Here is a 22569-nt window from a genome sequence, read left to right as displayed (position 1 = left end):
GCTGAGTGGTGGCTGTGCCCACAGGATGGTTCTGTTCAAAGTGTCCTATTGTCTGGAAAGTGACTCTAGCCAGTGGTCCCCTCTGGCAAATGGTCTCCAAAGCCACCATTAGCTGGAGTAGGAGAAGAGGTCTAGAGAAGCCCTGTGGCTGCCCAGAGTCACAGAGCAGGCCCACAGCCCTATAGGAGCTGGGTCCCTGGGGCCCGTCCAGGCCTCTGGCCTCAGGCTGTGGGGCAGCCTCCCTGACCTGGCTTGTCTGGGGCCTTGGCTGAGGCCCCCCTTCCCGATGTCTCCCCAGGATCAGACAGCTAAGGACAAGGTCCTACAGAGCATGGCAGTCCTGTCATCCACTCAGATCATCTCGACCCCTGCCTTCCACACTAAAATGGCCCTGGCCCAGGCCCCTGGCCACCCAGCTGTCTCTGGGGTAAGTGGGGTGGCTGCCCATAGCCAGGTCCAGCGACCGCCCCCCCCCCCTCATGTCTCTCCTCAGAGTTGAAGCCCAGCCAGAGCAGACTCTCAGCCTCAAGCCAGGGCCAGGAGAGCTGGGGAAGGAGGACCAAGGCCAGGCCAGGCCGGGCCAGGCCAGTCCAGCAGCTCTGTGAGTTGACCAGGTGACAGATGAGTGAGCTGTTATGGGCACAGTGCCAGTACCCCCTGGGCAGCCCCCCCCCACCCCCCATGCTGGAGGTTCAGTCAACGTCCAGAGCAAACTCTTGATCCAATTGGAGGTCTCTGGGCCCAGGAAGCAGCCATGGCTAGGCTGCCCACACACTTGGAAGGTTCCACAAAGGCCTCTCAGGGCTGTGCCCTCGGGGCTTTCCCTGATGGTGGGGATCAAGGGGTCTTCAGGGCAGGGATGATGGCAGCAGCTGCTCTTTCAAAGTGTGTTATGTTATGTGTGAGGACCCGCGTGTTCAGGGCTAAGTGGGGGTGGTGGTGGTTTCGGGGCACTGGGTTCCTGTGCTTGGCAGGTTCTCTGCAGGGCCCCTAGTGTCCCTACCTGTCCGCCAACTGCAAGGGCTACTCCATTGTCTGCTCGCAGGCCCAGGTTCAAGGCCCTGCTCTGTTCACCCACCCAGTGCTCCTAGGGGGTAGGGGGTGGCTGCACTGACTCTGTGGTTTTTCTTTCCCTAGTTTTGGCAAGGAGCACTGCCAGGCCAAGCTGGAACATCCCATGAGTGAGTATGGGGGCCTCATTGACTCCTGGGGCTCTGGGAACAGAACTTGAACCTGAGCCTGGCCGTAGGCTGGGAAGGGGCCATGGGGTGTGGGGTCAGCTTGTTAGGGAACCTCAAGGATCAGGCTCCTGCTTGGGATATCAGCTGAAAGTCTGGTCTGACAAGGGTGGCAGGACCAGAGCCTGGGGTCCCTGGGAAGGAGGGACACCCTCACTCTGGGCTGTGGGGACAGGGAGGGAGTCTGACTGGCTAGGTCAGAGTCTCTAGGAGGCAGAGCCTCAGCCCTGTTGGGCCCAGGCTGTACCCACACTTGGCTCAGCTTCTCCTGTCTCCACAGTATGAAGCCTTTCTCCCAGCACACCTGTCCGCTCCAGCCACCACTGCCTCTGCCAGGTAGGTGGCTTGTGCCCTGCCTGGCCTCACAGAGGCCACCCTCATGTCCCCTCTGTTTAGCCTACTCCCTTGACCCCTGTGTGTCCTGGGCTGCTTGTCCCCACTGGGGCTCTGGGTCCGAGGGGGTAGCTCTCACCTGCCTCCCTCTGCTGTATGTGGGCCTCAGGGTGGCTCTCCCCTTGGTGAGCCCCCATTCTCCTTTAGATTTGGGAGGTAAGGGGCAAGAGGGAACATACCTGGGAGAGTGCACATGTTAGTATATGCAAGGACCTGGGTTCAAGCCTCTGGTCCCCACCTACAGGGTGAAAACTTCATGAGTGGTTAAGCAGGTCTACAGTCCCCCTCCCTGCTCTTCCCCCACCCCATCCCCCATTTCTCTTTCTCTCTCTGTCTGTCGCTCACCTCTGTCAAAGAAAAAATGTCCCCACCTGCAGGAGAGAAGCAAGGCTGCATGCAAGTCTCTCTCCTCTGTTTCTTTTTCCCTCTTAATTTCTCCCTGTCCTACTAAAAATATAAATAAACATTAAAAAAGAAAAAAGAAAAGAAATAGCTTCTAGGAATGGTTAAATTGTGCAGACATTGAGCCCTAGTGATAACCCTGGTGGAGAAAAACCCAATTGGTGGGTCTGAGGAGACCACTAGGTTTCTAGTCCAGAGCTCCTAGTTCTAGAAGGAACCTTTTGGAAGGAGACCTGGAGGCAGGTGTGCAGAGACCTGACTCAGCCCAGGATCCCCCAGCCCCCATTACTTAGCTAATAATTACTTATTAGCTCTGTCCTTATCCCTTACACACACACACACACACACACACACACACACACACACACACACACACACACACACACCCACACACACACACACACCCACACACCCATGTTCTAGGCTGTTTTTCCCACTGGGCTGGGCTCCCTAGGGGTGGCTCCCATAGCCTTTTCTCTGTGTAGTGTCTGAGTCTCCTGCAGGCGCTGTGCCGTCACCCCCCGCACCCCCCTGGCAGGGCCGCAGCGTGGCCAGCTCCAAGCTCTGGATGCTAGAGTTTTCAGCCTTCTTGGAGCAGCAGCGGGACCCTGACACGGTAGGCCCCCACACCCCCTACCCTTCCTCTGCTGACCCTTCTCCTCTTCTTCCTCCTTGTCCTGCTGGCTTCATTCTCCCAGCCCTCCCTACTCTGGGCCTTCCCTGCAGCCCCCACCCCAACCCCACTGCTCCTCTGCTCCCATGAGCCCTTCTGTCCCTTTCCTGGGAGCTGAGACCCTCCTGTGCCTGCCCCACCCTCCTGGTCTGGCCATGGGGAGGAACAGCTGTGCCTGGCCTGCTCCCCCTGTCCCCTTACCCTGGAGGAGGCTGGCTGGCACTGAACCTGGAGTCTGGGGGTGCCACCTGACAGTTGTGAAGGGTTTTATTGTGGAACTGCTCCCAAGCTATTCCATTCAGAGAGAAAGAGAGAGAGAAGGAAAGAGAGACTGACTTCATAGCACCCCCGCTCCCCACCACTGCTGTGATCAGAACTGTACCCCTCACACAGCAAGGCTCACACTCTACCTGGTGAGCTGTTACTCTGGCCCCCATGCTGTTGCTCTGTTTGAAGATTCATTTGCTTAGCTACCTTTCGTATTTATTTATCATTGGATAGAGACAGTGAAATTGGGAGAGGAGGCGGGAGATAGAGAGGGAGAGAGACACCTGCAGACCTGCTTCACCACTTGGGATGCTTTCTTCCTGCAGGTGCGGACCAGGGGCTCGAACCCGGGTCCTTGCACACTGTAATGTATGTACTGAACCAGGTGCACCACTGCCTGTCCTCTGGTTTACTTATTTTTTTATTCACATTTTTGTTTTAATTATTGCAGAGAAAGAGAGAGAACCAGAATATCACTCTGGCACATATGATACAAGGGATGGAACTTGGGACCTTGTGCTGCAGAGTCCAACACTGTAGCTACCTCAACACCTCCCCGGCCATTAAGATGGATTTACCTGGGCCCGGGCAGTTGCTGGCCCAATTGAGCGCATACTTTTTTTTTTTTTTTTTTTTTGCCTCCAGGGTTATTGCTGGGGCTCAGTACCTGCACCATGAATCCACTGCTCCTGGAGACCATTTTTTCCCCCTTTTGTTGCCCTTGTTGTTGTAGCCTTGTTGTGGTTATTGTTGTTGTTGTTGATATCATTCATTGTTGGAAAGGACAGAGAGAAATGGTGAGAGGAGGGGAAGACAGAGAGGGAGAGAAAGATAGACACCTGCAGACCTGCTTTACCACCTGTGAAGTGACTCCCCTGCAGGTGGGAAGCTGGGGGCTCAAACCGGGATCCTTACGCCGGTCCCTGCGCTTCGTGCCACGTGTGCTTAACCCGCTGCACTACCACCCGATCCCCTACTATATATATGTATGTATGCATTTTCTCTTTTGTTGCCCATGTTGTTTTTCATTGTTGTTGTAGTTACTGATATTGTCATTGTTGGATAGGACAGAGAGAAATGGAGAGAGGAGGAGAAGGCAGAGAGGGGGAGAGAAAGATAGACACCTGCAGACCTGCTTCACCGCCTGTGAAGCGACTCCCCTGCAGGTGGGGAGCTGGGGGCTCAAACTGGGGTCCTTATGCCAGTCCTGGCACTTTGTGCCACGTGTGCTTAACCCGCTGCGCTACCGCCTTACTCCCTGAGCTTATATTTACTTTACCATGGACCTGGATTCAAGCCCCTGGTTTCCACTTGCAGTTGGGGAAGCTTTACAAGTGGTGAAGAAGGGCTGCAGGAGTCTCTTTGTCCCTTTTTATCCCTTACTTTCCTCTCAACTTCTTTCTGCCCTATCAAATAAAATAAACAAACAGAAAGAAAGAAAGAAAGAAGGAAGGAAGGAAAGAAAGGAAAGGAAAAGCTAAAAGGAAAAAAATAAAACAGAAGGTGGGTTTTTTCATGGAGAGTCAGAGCAGCACCAACTTGGAATGTGAAGTCACTGCATGCAGGCCTTACACCTTGACACCTAGCTGCCTCCCTGGAGCCCAGGTGGAGCTTGTTAACCAAACAGGCTTTGACCCTCTAACAGAGACTGACACTGAGTGGGACGGGGCTAAACCTGGTTGGAAACACACATTACCATGTGAGAGGATCCTAGTTCAAGCCCCCAGTCCCCACCTGCCAGGGAGAAATCTTCACAGGTGATGGAGCAGGGCTGCAGGTGGCTCTCTCTGTCCCTCTCTCCCCTCTCAGCTGCTTTCTGTCCTATTAAATAAAAAAGAAAGAACAGCAACAGCAAAGTAAAGTGTGCTGGGAACAGTAGATCTGTTATGCAGACACTAAGCCCCAGCAATATCCCTAGTGGCAAATAGGAAAATACAGCAAAATAACAAAGTGAGTGGCAGGCTTGTGAGGTGGCTCACCAGAGGGTGTGTCTGCTCTGCTAGGCACATGGCCCAGGTTTGAGCCCAGCCTGCTCTGCACTGGGAGAAGCTTTGGTGCTGTGGTCTCTTCCCTCCTTCCTCTGTCTCTCTGTCTCTGTCTCCATCTGAAAAAGTTGGCGCAAAGCAGTGAAACCCCAGTGATCACAACAAAGAAAAGAAAACAAACAAACAAACAAAAATGATTGAACACCTACGAGGATCTAGCCACTGAGTGTGCTTCCTGCCTGTGCCTGGGCCTGGGCTTTTCCTCCCCTCCTTTGGCCCTTTGGCCCTGTTGCCAGTGGGGAAACTGAGGCCTGTGGCTCTGAGCCTGGCCCTCTGCCCCTGCTGGCCTCAGCAGCACTGCCCTCTCTCCACAGTACAACAAACACCTGTTTGTCCATATTGGCCAGCCGTGCCCCGGCTACAGTGACTCCTGCCTGGAAGCCGTGGACATCCGCCAGATCTACGACAAGTTTCCTGAGAAGAAGGGTGGCCTCAAGGAGCTCTTTGAGCATGGTCCCGCCAACGCCTTCTTCCTAGTCAAGTTCTGGGTGAGTCTGTAGGCGAGCACCCTCTCCCTGCCCAGCTCACAGGGATGTGGAGGAGGGAGGAGGACATGGGGGGACTGGGGCTGGGATGGCTGGGCTGATGCAGGAGGGAGGGTCAGGGCCAGTATCATCCCCAAAAGGAAAGGAATGGTAAGTCCTGGGCTGCAGAAGTGGATTATGGAGCCAGGAGAAGTCGGCCCATAAATAAATAAATAAATAAATAAATAAATAAATAAATGGGCCGGGTAGTGGCACACCTGGTTAAGCACACACATTACAGTGTGCAAGGACCCGGGTTCGAGCCCCCAATCCCCACCTGCAGGGAGAAAGCTTTGCAAGTGGTGAAGCAGGGCTGCAGGTGTCTTATCTGTCTCTCTTCCTCTCTGTAGCTCCCTTCCCTCTTGGTTTCTGGCTTTCTCTATCCAATAAAGATAATAAAAATTAAAAACAATGAAAGAAAAAACTGGGGTGGGGGATAAATAGTATCATGGATATGCAAATAGATTCATGCCTGAGGGTCTGAGGCTCCAAAGCCCCAGGTTCAACCCCCTGCACCACCATAAATCAGAGCTGATAAGTGCCCTGGTAAAGAGGGGGAAAAAAAGTCTGGAGCTAGCTCAGCCTGGTAAAGCACAGAGCTCAGATGCCTGAGGCCCCAGAGGCAGTGGGCTCCGTCTCTGGCTCCACCTGAGGCCAGTGGAACAGGGCTCTGTCCTCTCCTATTGTCTTTTCTCAGTTTCTCCCTCATAATTAATAATATTTGTTGTTGTCTCTGGTGTTTCCCCATTCCAAGTTGACCTTTTCAGATAGAGACAGGACGAGAGAGGGGAAGTCACCATAGCACCAAAACCCCCCTCTGCCCATAGGCAAAGGTTGGGCGCTTGGCAAAGCAGGTGTGCTGTTGAGGTAAGCTAGCTTGCCAGCCCAATATATATGTATTTTTAAAATTCATTTATTTGAAAGAACAGAGAGAAACTGAGAGGAGGTAGCAGACATAGGGAGAGAGAGATACCTGCAGCCCTGCTTCATCACTTATGAAGCTTTCCCCCTGCAGGTGGGGAGTAGGGGGTTGAATTTGGGTCCTTGCACACTGTAACATGTGTGTCCAACCAGATACACCACTGCCTGGCCCCTACATTTTTTTTTTTTTTTTAAATTGTTGCCACCAGGGTTATGGCTGGGGCTCTGTGCCAGAACTCAAATCCACTGTTCCCAGGAGCTACTTTCTCCTTCTCCCCCATGCCCCCTGTTTTTCTTTCTTCCTTTCTCCTTCCTTTCTTCCTTTCTCCTTCCTTTCTTTCTCTCTCTCTCTCTCCTTCCTTCCTTCCTTCCTTCTTCTCCTCCTCCTTATCCTTCTTTCATTTGATAGGACAGAGAACTTGAAAGAGGAGGAGGTAGAGAGGGAGAGATACCTGCATCCCTGCTTCACTGCTGTGAAGCTTCCCCCTTGCAGGTGGAGACTGGGGGCTTGAGCCTGGATCCTTGCGCTTGGTAACGTGCGTGCTCAGCCAGGTGCGCCACCATCTGCCCAGTCCCTTCATAATTTTTTTGAAAAAGAAATTAAGGACCAGGAGATAGCTTTTGCCATATTTGAGGACCTGGGTTCAAGCCCCTGGCATCATATGGGAGCACTGTGCCCGACACCTGGGGAGAGGGTGAGTGGAGGAGTGGTGCTGTGGGGTCTCCCCTCTCTCATCTCTTTCTGCCCGAGGTTTTAAAAGAACAAAGTCTTCTGGGAGCAGAGGACACAAAGGAAGGAGGAGTTCCAGTAGCTGGTGTGACCTGGCCACCCCTGGTCAGGAAGGGCAGCCGTGGGGAGCAGGGAGTGGCAGTGCCCCACACCTGCCATGCCTGCCTGGATGGTTGACCACGGGGGACTGGCCAGAGCTGGGCTGGTAGGCCACTTGCCTCCTAGCACCCCAACCCTTGCTGGCAGGCCACTCTTCTTCAGGTGGAGGGATGCTGGTGGGTGTCCAGAGAGGCAAGAAGCTGTAGCCCCAAGTCCTTCAAAGTTGGAGGAGGGGGCTGCAGAGGTGCCCCTCTTCTTGGGTGGGTGGGGGCCCAGGGGGCTCAGACACTGTTGGTGTGTATCCTGCATATGAGAGTGCTGGGCTGCCTACCCCCAGGCTGGCCCTCCCTTCACCCTGACATTTCCCCAGCCAGCACAGGACAGTGAGTTGTGTGTCACCCCCACCCCCACCCCTCCTGCCTGCCTGCCGAGGCGGCTTCTCTGATTGTCCCCACTCATCTGTCACCAGATCCCCCGCACCTGCTCCAGCAGCTGGAGCTGCTTGCCTCACCCCATCCCACCCTGCCCGGCTTTGAATAGGGCAAAGGGAGGGGGTGCAGGGGTGAGTGTGGCAGAGTAGGGGGGGCTGAAGGGCAAAGTGGAGGGCAGCTCTGCTCCCAGGGTGGGGAAGCAGAGTGGTGAGGGGTTTCTTTGTTTTGTTTTGTTTTGTTTTGGTGTTGGGGCCTATGGGGCAGTGGTGGCAGGAAAGGCTTGAAGCTTACTTGCAGGAGGATAGGAGTTGTGGTAAAATGGGGCACCTCCTCATGCCCAAAGCCTCAGAATTGAACCCAGGCATCACATGGGAGCACCCTGGCACTGGGGGAAGCTCATGAGTGGTGGGAAGGTGCCAGGGTGCATCTCATTCTCTCTGTCTCAATGTTGGAAATAGAATGAAAGAAGTTGGAGCAATGGAATTGCACATGTGAAGGAGGAGCCAAGGGGAGGAGGCTGCTCTGGGTGCACAGAGAGAATCTCTGGGCGGCTTCAGTCTCTGAGGCTTCTCTCCCCCACACACTGAGGCTGGCTCCTCTTGTCCACCCACAGGCTGTACATTCCTGAGAGCAGGGACAATGTCGCCCTCTTGGCCTCCCCAGCAGAGCCAGGCCCAGGCAGGGAGCCCGGGTGGATGCAACCCTTCCTTGAGGCCAGTGGTGCGCCATTGTCCTCCCGCGCCACCTAGAGGCGAGAGGCTGAACAGCAGGGTCTTAACCTCCCGGAAGGAGGTCGTGGGGGCGTGGGCTCGCTGGTAGAGGGGTGCCATACCTCCCCCAGCAGGGAGAGCGCTGTTCTTTCAGGTTGATGTGCACGACATTTTTTTTCTTTCTCCCATCATTTTTCCTTCCCCTTCCTTCTCCCCTTCCTCTTCCATCTTCTCCTCTGCCTCCTCCTTCTCCATCTTCTCCTTCTCCACCTTTTCCTTCTTCTCTTCTCTTCCCTTTTATTCTTCTTCCTCTCCATCTCCTCCATCTCCTCCATCTCATTTTCCTTTTCCTTCTTCACCAGCACTCTGCTCAGCTCTGGCTGATGGTGGTTCTGGGAATTGAACCTGGGATCTTGGAGCCTCAGGCATGAGAACTTGTTTGCATCGCCACTATGCTATCTCCTCCATCTCGTGCATAAATAATTTAAATATTGGGTTATTGGAAAAGTTATGAAGAGAAAAAAAAACATAGAAAATACTCAGGTGCATAGCCCAGGTTTGAGTCCTGGCACCACATGGGAGTGCCACTGCACCTGAAGAAGCTCTGGTGTTATAGTGGCCTCCTCCCCCACCCCTGCCCCCTGAAGGAAATCGACCCAGGAGCAATAAAATAGCAGAAACACGAGGCTTTAGTTTCTTTTTAAAAAACTGGGAAACCATTTTCATATGTATTCCAACAGTACTCCATCTCCATAGATATATTCCTTAGAATAGAGTTAAGGAGAACAAAATGAGTTGGTTTGTTTATTATTACTGTATTTATTTATTTTAGACAGAGAGACAGACAGACACACACACCACAGCACTGAAACTGTCATCAGTGTGGTGGAGGCTGGGCTCAAACTTAGATCTCACATATGGCAAAGCTGTGCACTGTCCAGGTGAGCTATGTCACTGGCTCATCACTGCTCTTTTTTTTTTTTTTTAGTGGCTGAGCATGAACTTGATTGCAGCCATACTTCATTCCCTAATGGCTACGTTAAAGCTACTGTCAGGCACATTAGAACATGTGGGGGTAGATAGAATAATGGTTATGCAGGGAGTCAGGTGGTAGCGCAGTGAGTTAAGCACGCGTGGCGCAAAGCGCAAGGACCGGCGTAAGGATCCTGGTTCGAGCCCCCGGCTCCCCACCCACAGGGGAGTCGCTTCACAAGTGGTGAAGCAGGTCCGTAGGTGTCTGTCTTTCTCTCCCCCTCTCTGTCTTCTCCTCCTCTTTCCATTTCTCTCTGTTCTATCCAACAACGACATCAATAATAACTACAACAATAAAATAACAAGGGCAACAAAAGGGAATAAATAAATATTAAAAAGAATAATGGTTATGCAGAGACTCTCATGTCTGAGGCTCCAGAGTCCCAGGTTCAATCTCTTGTACCACCACAAGCCAGAGCTGAGTAGTACTCTGGTGAAAAAAAAAAATCCTTCAATTTCAGCCTTTTTATGGACTGGGTGGTTGAGTGCACATGCACAAAGACCTCAGGTTCAAGTCCCTGGTCCCCCTCTGCAGGGAGGGAAGCTTTGCAATTATGTTGGTGGCAAAAGAGAAAGAAAGGAAGCAGCCTTCTTTCCTCCACAACTAGCAGGTCCTCCTCCATGATCTGCCTTTCTGTTAACACTCAAGCACATATTTTAGTCAGTCGGCAATAGTAAGTACAGGTCCTTCTTGGCACTTTTTTGTTGCTGCATAATATTTTCATTGAGTCTTAAACCATTTGCACACAAACACACATGCCCACAACTGGGAGGGACCTTTCCTGCTCTCGGAAAACTCCTTTCTGAAAGGAGAGAAAAGCTGTGATTGAGCGCCTCTTAGTGGGAAACAGAGGAACTGCGGGAAACCCTCCTCTGCATGGTGTCAGAAGTTTCCTGGGGTTCTGGGGCTCCCCTTAACAACTTAGTGCTGAAGGGTCCCTTGTGTTGTCTCAGCCTCTTTGAGGTCCCGAGCTACCGAGCTACCGCTCGTTCGTCACAAGACTCTCCAATCCAGCTCAGCTGGGAGTATGGCTGGAGAGTGGGAGTGGGAGCAGAGGCTTTACTCTAAGGTTCAAATGTTTGCAGGCTACCCGTGTTCTCTAAGCCTGAAGTCACTGTGAGCACCCCGTTGTCACTTGGGGTGTGTGGCAGGGAGCCTGCGTTCTTTGAGGAAGACACCCCCCTCCACCACAGGTGTGCTGGGGAGTGGCTAGAAGCTGTGCTGGTGGATGGGCTGGGGAAAGGGCTTTGAGCCTAATGCTTGAGGTACCTGGGTGTAATCAGGGAGGAAGGAAAGGGAACCAGGTCCGTGCTGGGTTCACCTGGAGGCCAGAAAAGGATGTGACAGGCCAGGTGGATGGAGTCAGCAGAGCCTAGAGATGGGCAGGAGGCATCTCTGAGAAGGTCCACTGACCAGCCAGACCAGAGGGAAGCCCCAGCACCCCCTGCTTGTCTCCCCACTCTCTTCCCTAACTGCCAGCCTCCCTTTCTGACTGTCGTTACTCCCACTGTGAGGAGGACGCTTTCATACTTTAGTAGAAATGACTGATAGCAGAGGCCGGGCTATGGCGCACCTGGTTAAGCACACATATTATTATTATATGCAAGGACTCAGGTTCAAGCCCCCAGTCCCCATCTGCAGGGGAAAGCTTTGAGAGTGGTGAAGCAGTGTTGCAGGTGTCTCTCTGTCTCTCCCTCTCTGTCATCCCCTTCCCTCTCAATTTCTGATTGTCTCTAGCCAGCAAATAAAGATTTAAAAAGATCTCTTAAGACCAGGTGGTGGTGCACCTGGTTGAGTACACATGTTACAAAATACTTTCCAGACTGAGGCTCTGGGGTCCCAGGTTCAGTCCCCAGCACCACCAGAACTGAGTAGTGTTCTGGCTTTTCTTTGTATCTCTCCATTTAAAAAAAAACAACTTTTTTAAAATCCAGAGGCCAGGCAGTGGCACACTTGGTTGAGCACACATACTACCATGTGCAAGGACTGAGGTTCAAGCCCTTAGTCCCCACTTTCAGAGGAAAAGCTTCACAAATGGTCGAGCAGTGCTGCAGGCCTCTCTCTTCCTCTCTCTCTCTTTCTCTCCCACTATCTACTCCCCTCTCAAGTTCTCTAACCTATCAATTATTTAAAAAATTATTTATTTTTGTCTCCAGTGTTATCTCTGGGACTTGGTGCCAGCACCACGAATTCTGTGCTCCTAGTGGCCATTTTATTTCCCCGTTTTATTGGATAAGACAGAAACTGAGAAGGGAGAGGGAGAGAGAGAGGAGGAGAGAAAGATAGACACCTTCAGACCTGCTTCACCTCTTGTGAAGTGACCCTCCACACGGGGGGAGCTGGGGGATTGAACCGGGATCCTTGCATGGGTCCCTGCGGTCATACTATGTGCGTGACTTGGTGTGCCACAGCCCGGCCCTTGAAAAATGAATTTTTTTATTCCCTTTTTGTTGCCCTTGTTTTATTGTTGTAGTTATTATTGTTGTTACTGATGTCATTATTGTTGGATAGGACAGAGAGAAATGGGGAGAGGAGGGGAAAGACAGGGGGAGAGAAAGATAGACACCTGCAGACCTGCTTCATCGCCTGTGAAGTGACTCCCCTGCAGGTGGGGAGCCAGGGGTTGGAACCGTGATCCTTATGTCAGTCCTTGCGCTTTGCGCCACCTGCGATTAACCCGCTGCACTACTGCCCAACTCCCGAAAAATGAAATTTTTAAAAAGAAAAAATGTGTTTCTTTTTTTTAGTCTAGAGAAGGGGAGAGACCATAGAAAAGCTCCCATCACCGATGAAGCTTCCTCTTCCTCTTGCAGACTCCCCGGTGGTGGCCTAGGGCTGTACCTGGGTCCTTGCACAGGGCAATGTGTGTGCTCTACCATGGGAGCCCCGGCAGCTGCAGCACAGCTCGATTTCACACCAGACCGGATGTGAACAGGGTGGAGGCTTTCCATGAGCTGGCTTTCCCTGTCCTTTTTCAGTCCTGCCAGGCTAGCATGGGGGTGCCTCTTCCAGGGAACATACTCTGTGGGTTGGAGAGAACATGACTGGAGCCAGCCTGGGCTGCTACTCACTCAGTGACGTGAGGCAGATGACTCATGAACAGAGCTCGTGGTGGCAAGGCAATTCAATTTATTGATCAGGGAGCCCAGGCTTTTAAAGGTCGGACCCGGAAGTGGCAAGTCGAAATGGAAGTGGCAAGTCAAAACGGAAATGGCTTGACATGGTTTGGAAAGGGCCGGAGAAAGGCAAAAGGGGGCTGGGAAAGGTAACTTCCTTAGCAACTGTTGGTTTTAACTGGTAGGATAAATAATAATACCCTGCAGGCAGGGAGGGTCTTGAGGGTAGAAAGAAGATAGATCAAAGGAATGGAATGGGAATCTTTCAGGCAAAACAATGATTATGTAGATAGTAAGGGAGCAGGGCATAGTATCAGGAATGCAGGGTGCTTTGTGAGGCAGGGAGTCTGATAAGAGAAGGTAAACCTTTGGGGTTACTCCTGTCCCTCCTTGCTCAACCTTTCAGTAGAGAGAGAGACTGACAGGATAGAGGCACTCCTCAGGTCAAGCCCTGCCAGGCTCTTATCTACCACATCCTCACAATTTCCGGACACAGCCCCTCTGCTTCCTGGCCCTAGGACCCAACTGTGGCCCCAGAGGTGCCCAAGCCCCCACCCCACAGGAACTCCTCAGCTCCCCCATCATTTCTTGGCTCTCCTTGTCCCTCTAGGCAGACCTCAACATCAACCTTGGGGAGGAAGGCAGCTCCTTCTACGGGGTCTCCAGCCAGTATGAAAGTCGCGAGAACATGATCATCACCTGCTCCACCAAGGTCTGCTCCTTCGGCAAACAGGTGGTGGAGAAAGTGGAGGTAAGTGACCTCCTATTGTTCCCCGCTGCGCTCAGCCTTGTTCTCAGCAGCTCCCAGAGCAGTCTCAGCCAAGCCTTCAGAAGTATCTGACTTGTTACTATTATTATTATTGCCACTAGAATTATCTCTTGGGCTCAGTCCTTGCAAGCCTCCACTATTCCCAGTAGATTTTTTTTTTCTGCCCCAGTCATGAGTACTTACTCAACTTTTAAAAGAATATTTAATTTATTTATTATTGGATAGAAATACAGAGAAATTGGTGGGGGCTGGGGAGAAAGAAGGGAGGAGACAGACACCTGCAGCCCTGCGTCACCACTTGTGAAGCTTCCCCCCTGCAGGTAGGGAGCAGGGGCTTGAACCTGAATCCTTGCACACTGTAATGTGTGTGCTTAACCAGATGCTCCACCTTCTGGCCCCTTTGCCATTCAACTTTCATGATTGTGGATGGATGCACGATTGGCATCCCCATTCCCCTTCGCCCAGTCTCCGGTCAGTAATCGTATCACTAGAGGCGATATTGGCGGCTGGGGAGTTGTCCTTGTTGCAGCTGGCTGCATGATGTGACCCAGACCTCACTGGTTTACATGCATATGTGAGGGCTCAGACGACAGCACGGTGCTGATACACAAAGGCTTTCATACCTGGAGATTGAGGTCCCGAGTTCAGTTCCCGGCAACACCATCAGCCAGAACTAAGCAGTGCTCTGGGTGGATGGGGGAGGGAGGGAAGAAGGTGTAGCAGCCTAGGAGGTGACGCAGTGGGGAAACATTGGATTCTCAGGCACAAGGTCTTGAGTTTGACGTCCAGCATCACATGTGCCACAGTGATGCTCTTGTTCTTCTCAGAAAAGAAGGAAGGAAGGAAGGAAGGATGGGTGGATGGCATAGAGAAAAGAAGGAAGGAAGGAAGGGAGAGAAGGAAGGGAGAAAGGGACAAAGCCAGAAGGGCCTCAGTGGTAGAGCACTGTCCTTTCACGCATAAGGCCCTGGGTGCAATTTCTGCCTCCACACAAGAGCAGCAGAGGCAGTCTCCAAACTCCTTCATACTTTCTCTGCTCCTCATGGTCAGGAGAGAGTTGTTTCACAGCCAGTGAGATGACTCACCGGGACAGTGTGCTGCTTTGCCGTGTGTGAGACCCAGGTTCAAGCCCAACCCCCACTGCATGGAAGGAAGCTTTGGTGCCTGGTCTGTCTATCTCTCTCTACGTCTGTCTCTATCAGAAAGAAAAAGAGAAAGACCCTAGGTTTGACCCCCAGCCTCACACATGCTTGAGAGTCCAAAGTCTTATCACTGCGCCACCTCCCGGATCACAGCCAGCCTCACACATGTTGGAGTGATGATCTGGTCCGCTCCCCATCAGTCAACTTTTTAATATTATATTTTTATTTATTATTAGACAGAGACAGAAATTGAGAAGGGAGGAGGAGGTAGAAAGGAGGGAAAGAGACAAAGAGACACCTGCAGCCCTGCTTCCCCCCTGCAGCTGAGAAGCAGGGGCTTGAACCTGGGTCCTTACACACTGTAATGTGTGTGCTTAATCCAGATGGCACCACCGCCTGGTCTCCCATCAGTAAATTTAAAAAGAACCTCAAGAGGAGATAGCATAATGGTTATGCAAAGTGACTCTTGCCTGAGGCTCCAAGGCCTCTCAGGTTCAACCCCCCACACCATCATAAACCAGAGAGCTGAGCTGTGCTCTGATAAAAACAAAAACAAACAAAAAGAATCTCAGAGCCATTGCTGTTCAGGATGAGGGGGTGGAGACCCCTGGGTCATCCTGAGCCCACCACCCTTCTGCAGACCGAGTTCGCCCGCTACGAGAATGGCCGCTACTTGTACCGCATCCACCGCTCCCCGCTGTGCGAGTACATGATCAACTTCATCCACAAGCTCAAGCACTTGCCTGAGAAGTACATGATGAACAGCGTGCTGGAGAACTTCACCATCCTGCAGGTGTGCAGGATGGGGGAGCGGGGCTGCCCTGCACCCCCAGGCCCAGGCCCTGACCCTGCACTCAGGAGTTGACCCTGAACACGCCCCCAGAGCTGACCTTGACCCCCACCCCCAGGCCTTGGACCCCACCCCTAGGAGCTGGACCTGACCCCGCCCCCGTGACCTGACCCCTGCCCCATGCCTCTTCCCGCAGGTGGTCATCAACAGGGACACTGAGGAGACCTTGCTGTGCTTGGCCTTCGTCTTCGAGGTGTCAGCCAGTGAGCATGGCGCCCAGCACCACATCTACCGGCTAGTGAAGGAATAAGAGACGGGGCGGGTGGGGGACGCACATGGGGACCTTGTGGGGCCCCGAGGCTCCTAGGACACTGAGGCTCCCGCAGGGACAGGTGAGCCTGGACCCGAGGCACCCAGCCCCCAATAAACCCAGCGTTTGTGTTTCAGGGACTTTGGCTGGGTGAGCTGGGGGAACCCTACCAGAAGAGGGGGTCAGCGTGGGGAGTAGGCTGGGAGCAGTGCCAGCCAGGCAGCCTAGGTTAACTGGGAGCCCCCATTCTGGCACTCTCACAGGAGTGCCTGGAGGGGCCTCTGTATAGCTGAGCCCCCTGGGGTGGGAGGGGGCAGGACTTTGGGGGGTATGGTCACAGCTCTTAGGTGGGGTGCACCCACTGTGGCCTGGCTGCTGGGGGACTTTTTCCAGACCTAGGGAGCTGCAGAGCAAGCCAGCAGATGGAGGTGACCTGCTGGAGTTGCCAGGTGGTTTTGCTCTGAGGTTGTGACAGAACCACAAAATGCCAGGAAGACGACATAGGCCTGTGGAGGCCGTGGCTGGAGAGCCCAGCACACTCCCCTCCCCCCCCCTGCCAGGATACACGCTGGGTGGGGTCCTCCCTCCCAAGGGTATGTCTCCTGCTTCCCCCCCCCCCCCAAGGAGGAAGGGAGTGAAGCCACTCTGAGCCAGCTGGAGGTTGGGTGGCCTTCTGGGAACTTCCATGGGCTTTAGGTCCTCGTGGGTTCCACTTAGTAAGGAGATAACATCCCCAAAGTGCCTGCTGCCTGATGCATTAAAGAAACATCATGGTGGCAAATTTTGTATCTTTTTTTCCTTATTTTTTTAAGTGAGATAAAGTGAAAGAGACCACAACACCAAAGCAGTGGGGACCAGGCTCAAACATGGGTCATGCACATAACAAAGCAGCACACTATCCAAGTGAGCTATTCTCCCCCCGCCCCCAATTATTTATGAAGTCAGAGGGGTCTGGCTCTTAGCTGCCACCTAATAGCCTTGCAGTGTGACTGTCCTTGCAGAGGAAGCAGTTTCAGGAATGGAGTGGAAGGGGTGCCAGCCGTGCGCTCCGTCTCTCAGATCCCCAACTGGGACTGGAATCAAGGTGCTTGATTGCCAGCTAGCTGTGAGACAGGCTACCTAAGCTCAGTGCACCTCAGCTTCCTCATTTGTAAAAGGGGTCTAATATAGTATCTACCTCATATATGTGGGTGCCTAGCCTCACACCCAGAGGTGGGTGTGCTCAGTGGACACATACTGTCATTATAGGGAGGCTCCCAGCCTGGAGGAAGTTGGGGGCCTAGTCCTCAGAGTGGAGGGCCAGGGCTGCAGTTGGAAACCCCCCTTCTAACCTGCAAGGGGCAGAGTGGCCAGGGTTCCAGTGGGTACGGCCAGCTCCCCCAGCCTCCCTGCCCACCCCTGGCCAGCACCTCTCTGCCAACACCCACCCAGCCAGACCTCCTGTCCAGGTATACAGCCACACTGTGTAGTGGGGCAGTGGGGGCCGGGGGTGGGGTCACACACCCAGGCACATGTGTGGCTTGTCTGAGGCCCTCCAGTTCCTCCCCAGTCACTGTCACAGCCCCTGTCCTCCCACTTTGGGGAGCATGTGCATCTGGATGTGCCTATGGGAGCTGCCCCACTCAGGCCTTGGTGTCTGAACCCCGAGTGGCCAGCTGTGGATGCATTCACTCACTCACTTACTTACACACCCATTTGGGGTGTGTTTGCTGGACTTTGCTTTGAGTCCAGTGCTGAGATTGCCTATTACAGGTGAGGCTGCAGGAAGCTTGCATTTTACTGAGGGAGAGACATAGGGAGCAAGTGGGCCAGACTCAGGCTGTGGACGAGGGGGCACTGAGGCTGTGACCCCTGGGAACTCTTGGGGCCAGGGGAGGGCGAGGAAGGACTTTCTGAGAAGGTTGTGCAGGACTGAGGGACACGGTATGTGGGCTGTGGCTGTGAGTGTGGGTTCATGGGACTTTTATTTACCCTGAGTGAAGAGAGACTGTCTCTAGTCTCTGCTCAGAGGCTGGCGCCCACAGGAAACAAACACTGATTCTGGAATGTGGCAGATGCTTGTGAAGATTTGGGGGAATGTGAGTGCAGCTGTGGGGACCCCACACCTCTGGAACATCTCTCCGCACTTCTGAGGCCACTTGGCACTCTCATATGATGTCCTCGCGGTGGGGACATGGAAGCAGGTCATTGCTCTGGCCTCATGGCCTTGTTTTCCTTGGTCATGTGACCTTCCCAGAAGGCTGGAAGCTTATGGGGGTCGGCACAGTTGGGGGGTGGCTGTAGGTAGAAGGACATAGTCCCTATAATTGGGGTGGCATGGGATCTGGGGCTCCTATGGGAAGGGGGGAGGTAGCAGGAACTGCAGGTCTCTGACTTGGCCTTAGAGGCAGCTGTGCCCAGCCTGCACTATCTGACCCCCCTCTTGCTCCCCTGCCCCCTGCTGTTCCAGCTTCTTTCCCCCCCCCCCCAAGGGCAAAGATCTCTGAGAGTTGTTGCCAAGTGGCTTGTAACTGGGGTAGTTTTGGCCAGCCATCTGTCCCCAGAGCAACCTTTGGGATGTGATGTGGGGAGCAATGGGTGATGGTTTCCTTCAGCCTGTCCTGGGGGGGGGGGGGGGCTAGTGGGAGTGGGGACTGCAGGAGCAACTCTGTACTGACTTTGGAGAGTGTCAGTGCTTGAGATGTAGCTAGCCACTGCCCTGGAGGTTACAGCCTGAATCCAGGGCTCTGTGCTATGGCCTCACACAGTGGACTCCTGTGCCCAGCCCAGGGGAAGGAGGGGGATCCCTGGGCAGTGGCCCAGGGGGAAGGAAAGCCTGAGGGTGCTGTGAGCTGGAGAGGCCCCCTGGGCTCAGTGTCTTGTACATCTGCTCTGTGACACCTCCTTGTCACCTGGTCTTAAATAAAATCTGCACAACACGGCCTCTGTGTGAGTAATTTTTTCCTGAGGAGTGAGGGCCCACACCTGGGGCCAGCAAGGAGAGGGGGCAGAACACCAGCACACACAGCCACCAATGTCCCTGGAGAATTCGCAGGGCCAGGCTCAAGCCAGCTGTGGGGCCATCACCCCACCCACCTCCTGGTGAGGCCCCAGGCTCTGTGAGCAGCCCCACTGGGGGAACAGGGCTCAGAGTGGCCACAGGAGGAGACTCATTTGGCAGGTGGGAGAAGTGCCCTAGCTGCGCACCTCAAGAGCAAGGTGACTGGCTTTTTTTTTTTTCCTTTTTTGTTTCTTCTCTGTGCGGAGTGGGGACCTCATCTGATGAGATTCCACTGCTCCCAAATTGCTTTCTCATTCAACACAACTCTGGATCTTCCCTTGGACCCATTGTACGTTGCATGTGGTTCCAGGATTTGAACCTAGACTGCATGCGCAGCAAGACAGGAGCCCTACCCAGTGAGCCATCTTCCCAGTCCCTTGATATGAAACTTTAAAAAGCATTTGAGGCAGGGTGGTAGCTCATCTCGTTAAGCACATGTTACCACTTGCAAGGACCTGAGTTTGAGCCCCGGTTCCCAGCTGCAGGAGAGAACCTTCATGAACCACAAAGCAGGTCTGCAGGTGTCTCTCTCCCTCTGTTTCCCCTTTAATCTTTTCTCTGTCCTATCTAATAAAAGAAAAAGAAAGAAAGAAATGGCCTCTGGGAGTGGTGGATTCAGTTTTCAGGCACCGAGCCCCAGCGATAGCCATGTGGCAATTAAAAAAAAAGGTTGATTTTGTGGATGGGTGGTTGTGCACCTGGTTGATCACACACATTACTATTGTCAAGGATCCAGGTTCAAGCCCCTAGTCCCTGCTTGCAGGAGGGGAGGCTTCATAAATGGTGAAGCAGGTCTTCAAGTGTCATATCTTTCTCCCTCTCTGTCTACCCCTCTTTGTCCTAATAGAAGAAATGAGGTGGGAGGGGTGGCCACTGTGAGCATAGATCTGTAGTGTCAGCAACAGTCTTGCAGGGGGTGTTACTTTATTACTTGAGAGAAGAGAGAAACAGCGTCACCCTGGTATAAGCAATACTGGGGATCAAACTCAGGACCTCATGTTTTCCGTGTTCAATGCCTTATCACCACTTCCTGGGCAGTGAAGCTCTCCCTCCCTAGCCCTCTCTTCTCTCTCTAAAGATTGATTTATTTATCCTGGAGGTCCTGGAGGTGGTGCAGTAAGCAAGGCATTGAACTTAGAAACATGGGACTCTGAGTTTGATCCTCAGCAACCTATGTGCCAAAATGATGCTCAGATTCTCCCTCTCTCCTCCCCCCCTTCCCCTTTCCATGTTGTGTTTATAAATAACAGGGTGGTTGTACACCCAGTTGAGCTCACACATCACCATGTGCAAGGACCCTAGTTTGCATCCCCAGTCCAAGCTTCACAAGCAGTGAAAAAGGTCTGCAGGTGTCTCTCTCTCTCCCTCCCCTCTTAATTTCTCTTTGCCCTATTTAATAAAGGGGGGGGAGGGCATTAAGAGTGGTGGATTTATTGTACAGGCACTGAGCTCCAGTAATAACCCTGGTGGCAGTAAAAGAAAGAAAAATAAATAAGATACTTTTAAAAGATTGATTTATTAGTTGTGTGTGTGTGTGTGTGTGTGTGAGAGAGAGAGAGAGAGGTGGTAGCCCTCTGGGACCACAGGTCCTTTTGTACTGGAAGTCCTGAGGCAAGGTCCTGTTGCCAGTGTTTCCCCATCACTGAGGAACAGCTGAGATGCCTGCTGGGTGAATCCACTCTTAGTGGGTTCAGGGTTTAGGGGCTGACTTCCTGCAGCTCCCCCTGCTCCTCTGAACATGGGCCTGTAGCCGTGGCCTCCAGGGTGTGCTGCGCAATCCTCTGGATCTTGTCTTAGCACTGCCAGCAGCCTGAGGGTTGTGGGTGGCCCAGCTGTCATCCTGTCACTAGGGAAACATCTAGTGAGCACCCACTGGGTACCCAGTCCAAGTCTGGGTGCTGAGGGTGCTGGGGAGGAGAACTCAAGGGCTTTTCTGTCATGGGACTTCCATTCCAGGAGGGAGACTGACCAAAGAGCCATCCAGAGAGCCCAGCCAGCAAGGCAGTAGCAATACATGCTTTGAGGGGTGTGTTAGAGCTTTGCAGAGCTGAGAGCAACAAGCCTGTGCCTTCCAGTGATTGAGGAAAGAGCAGGCTGGGGAAAGACAGCATAATGGTTCTGCAAAGCACTCTTCTGCCTGAAGCTCTGAGGTTACAGATTCAATCCCCTGCACCACCATTAGCCAGCCAGAGCTGAGCAGTGCTCTGGTAAAATAAATTTAAATATCAGAATGAGAGGAAGGACTGTGACTGAAGACGCTGTGCAGTTCAAGTTCCTGCATCAGACCAGACTGGCTGGAGCCGGGACTGAAGTGCCATGTCACTGCCACCGTGCCTGAGTGTGGAGGACCCCCTGGCCCCAGGCCAGCAGCACGGCCCCCTTGCACACCGTCCTGCCAGACCAATAGTCCAAGCTGCCTTAGTGTTTCACAAAGGTGCTCATTTTCCAGTAGGGAGACTTGGAGTACAGGAAACTGTGGGGAGGGTAGAGAGGGGGCTGGTGGTGTCACACTCCACAGAAGAGCACCCCCCTAGGGGTCGGGCTAAGTACATATGGCGCAAAGTGCAAGGACCAACAGAAGGATCTGGGTTCGAGCCCCCAACTCCCCACCTGCAGGTGTCTATCTTTCTCTTCCCCTCTCTGTCTTCCTCTCCTCTCTCAATTTCTCTCTGTCCTATCCAACAACAATAACAGCAATGACAACAATAACAATCACAACAAGGATAAACAAGGGCAACAAAAGGGAAAAAATAGCCTCCAGGAGCAGTGGATTCCTGGTGCATGCACTGAAAACCCCAATGATAACCCTGAGGCCAAAAAAAGAAAAGAACCCCCCCCCACACACACATACATGCAAGCTCCCCCCAGTCCCTACCTGCAGGGGGGGGAGGCTTCACGAGCGGTGGAGCAGAGCTGCTGGTGGTCTTTCTCCCTCTCGAACTTTGCCTCTTCTCAGTTTCTTTCTCTATCAAATGTCTTCAAATGTCTTTTTTTTTTTTTTTAACCCCCTAGAGCACTGCTCAACTCTGATTGATGGTGGTGTTAGAGATTAAACCTGGGATTTTGGAGCCTCAGGCATGAAAGTCCTTTGGAGAACCATTGTGCTGTCTCCCCAGCTCTGTCTCTATCAAAGGAAGAAAAGAAACAAAGGAAAGAAGGAAGGAAGGAGAAAATAAAAGGCTTCCAGGGATGGTGGGTTCATGGAATAGACACTGAGATTCAGCAATAACCCTGGTGTCAATAATAAAAATAAAAGGGAGGGAGAAATGAGAGCCCCCCCAGCCTGGAGGAAGCTTAAGTTAGCCTGCAGGATGGCACGGCACCACCACGCACACCTTCTGGGGATGATCAAGACTATTGGGATGTTCAGAGAGGGGTACTTGTGTGCCCCCCCCCCTCCAAATGCAAGCATCATTGTTCCTCTCTCTGCCCCTCCACAGGGGGCTCTAAGCATTTGAAGTTGCCTCTGCTTCCCCTCTCCAGTGCCTGCTCTGCCCACAATCCCAACTCTAACCCCCAGGGCCCCATGTGGACTCTTTGTGGTGGACCTTCACCAAACAGTGCTTTGACGCTCTTGGGATATGGGTGTCAGGCTGATGATGTGTCTGTCTGTACTGGCTCCCTAGCTCTGTGTGGACAAGAATGAATACTGGCTTCTCTTCTCTCTGTTTCATGTGAAACTCTCTCCTTATATATTATGTAGTAAATAAATCTTAAAAAGGAGAAGGAAGGGGGCCAGGCAATAGTGCACCAAGTTACGTGCACATAGTGAGAAGTGCAAGGACTGACATAAGGATCCTGGTTCGGGATGTGAGGGTGATCTGGCTGTGACATCTGTCACCCCATTGATAGCCAGGGTTGATTTGGCTGACCGACTGGCTAGGCGGGTGGCCCCTTCCTCCCTCACCACTCCATGTGCGTCCCTCCCGGAACTGC

The 22569-nt window shown here is 52.9% G+C and overlaps 1 protein-coding gene across 3 annotated transcripts in view; it reads left to right on the top strand.

Moving 5' to 3' along the window:
• The window catches only part of TEAD4 (TEA domain transcription factor 4), a 61388-nt gene extending 42872 nt beyond the window's left edge, over window positions 1-18516 (top strand). Inside the window, exons 5-12 of one of the 3 annotated variants that reach the window (XM_060190290.1) lie at window positions 299-427; window positions 1138-1181; window positions 1519-1574; window positions 2519-2649; window positions 5333-5506; window positions 13193-13333; window positions 15134-15286; window positions 15480-18516. In XM_060190290.1, the coding sequence (XP_060046273.1) occupies window positions 332-427; window positions 1138-1181; window positions 1519-1574; window positions 2519-2649; window positions 5333-5506; window positions 13193-13333; window positions 15134-15286; window positions 15480-15593 (909 nt within the window). In that variant the 5' untranslated portion in view covers window positions 299-331 and the 3' untranslated portion in view covers window positions 15594-18516. Of the gene's footprint in view, window positions 1-298; window positions 428-497; window positions 602-1137; window positions 1182-1518; window positions 1575-2518; window positions 2650-5332; window positions 5507-13192; window positions 13334-15133; window positions 15287-15479 lie in introns of those variants that run through there. The other 2 variants (XM_060190292.1, XM_060190291.1) reach the window with 2 other exon arrangements.
• The last annotated feature ends 4053 nt before the right edge of the window (window positions 18517-22569 follow it).

The sequence above is a fragment of the Erinaceus europaeus genome, chromosome 4 (assembly GCF_950295315.1).
Source record: "Erinaceus europaeus chromosome 4, mEriEur2.1, whole genome shotgun sequence".
In the NCBI taxonomy this organism is placed as follows: domain Eukaryota; kingdom Metazoa; phylum Chordata; class Mammalia; order Eulipotyphla; family Erinaceidae; genus Erinaceus; species Erinaceus europaeus.
Note: the sequence above shows the minus strand (reverse complement) of the source record. Positions and strands in the feature narration are given on the sequence as shown.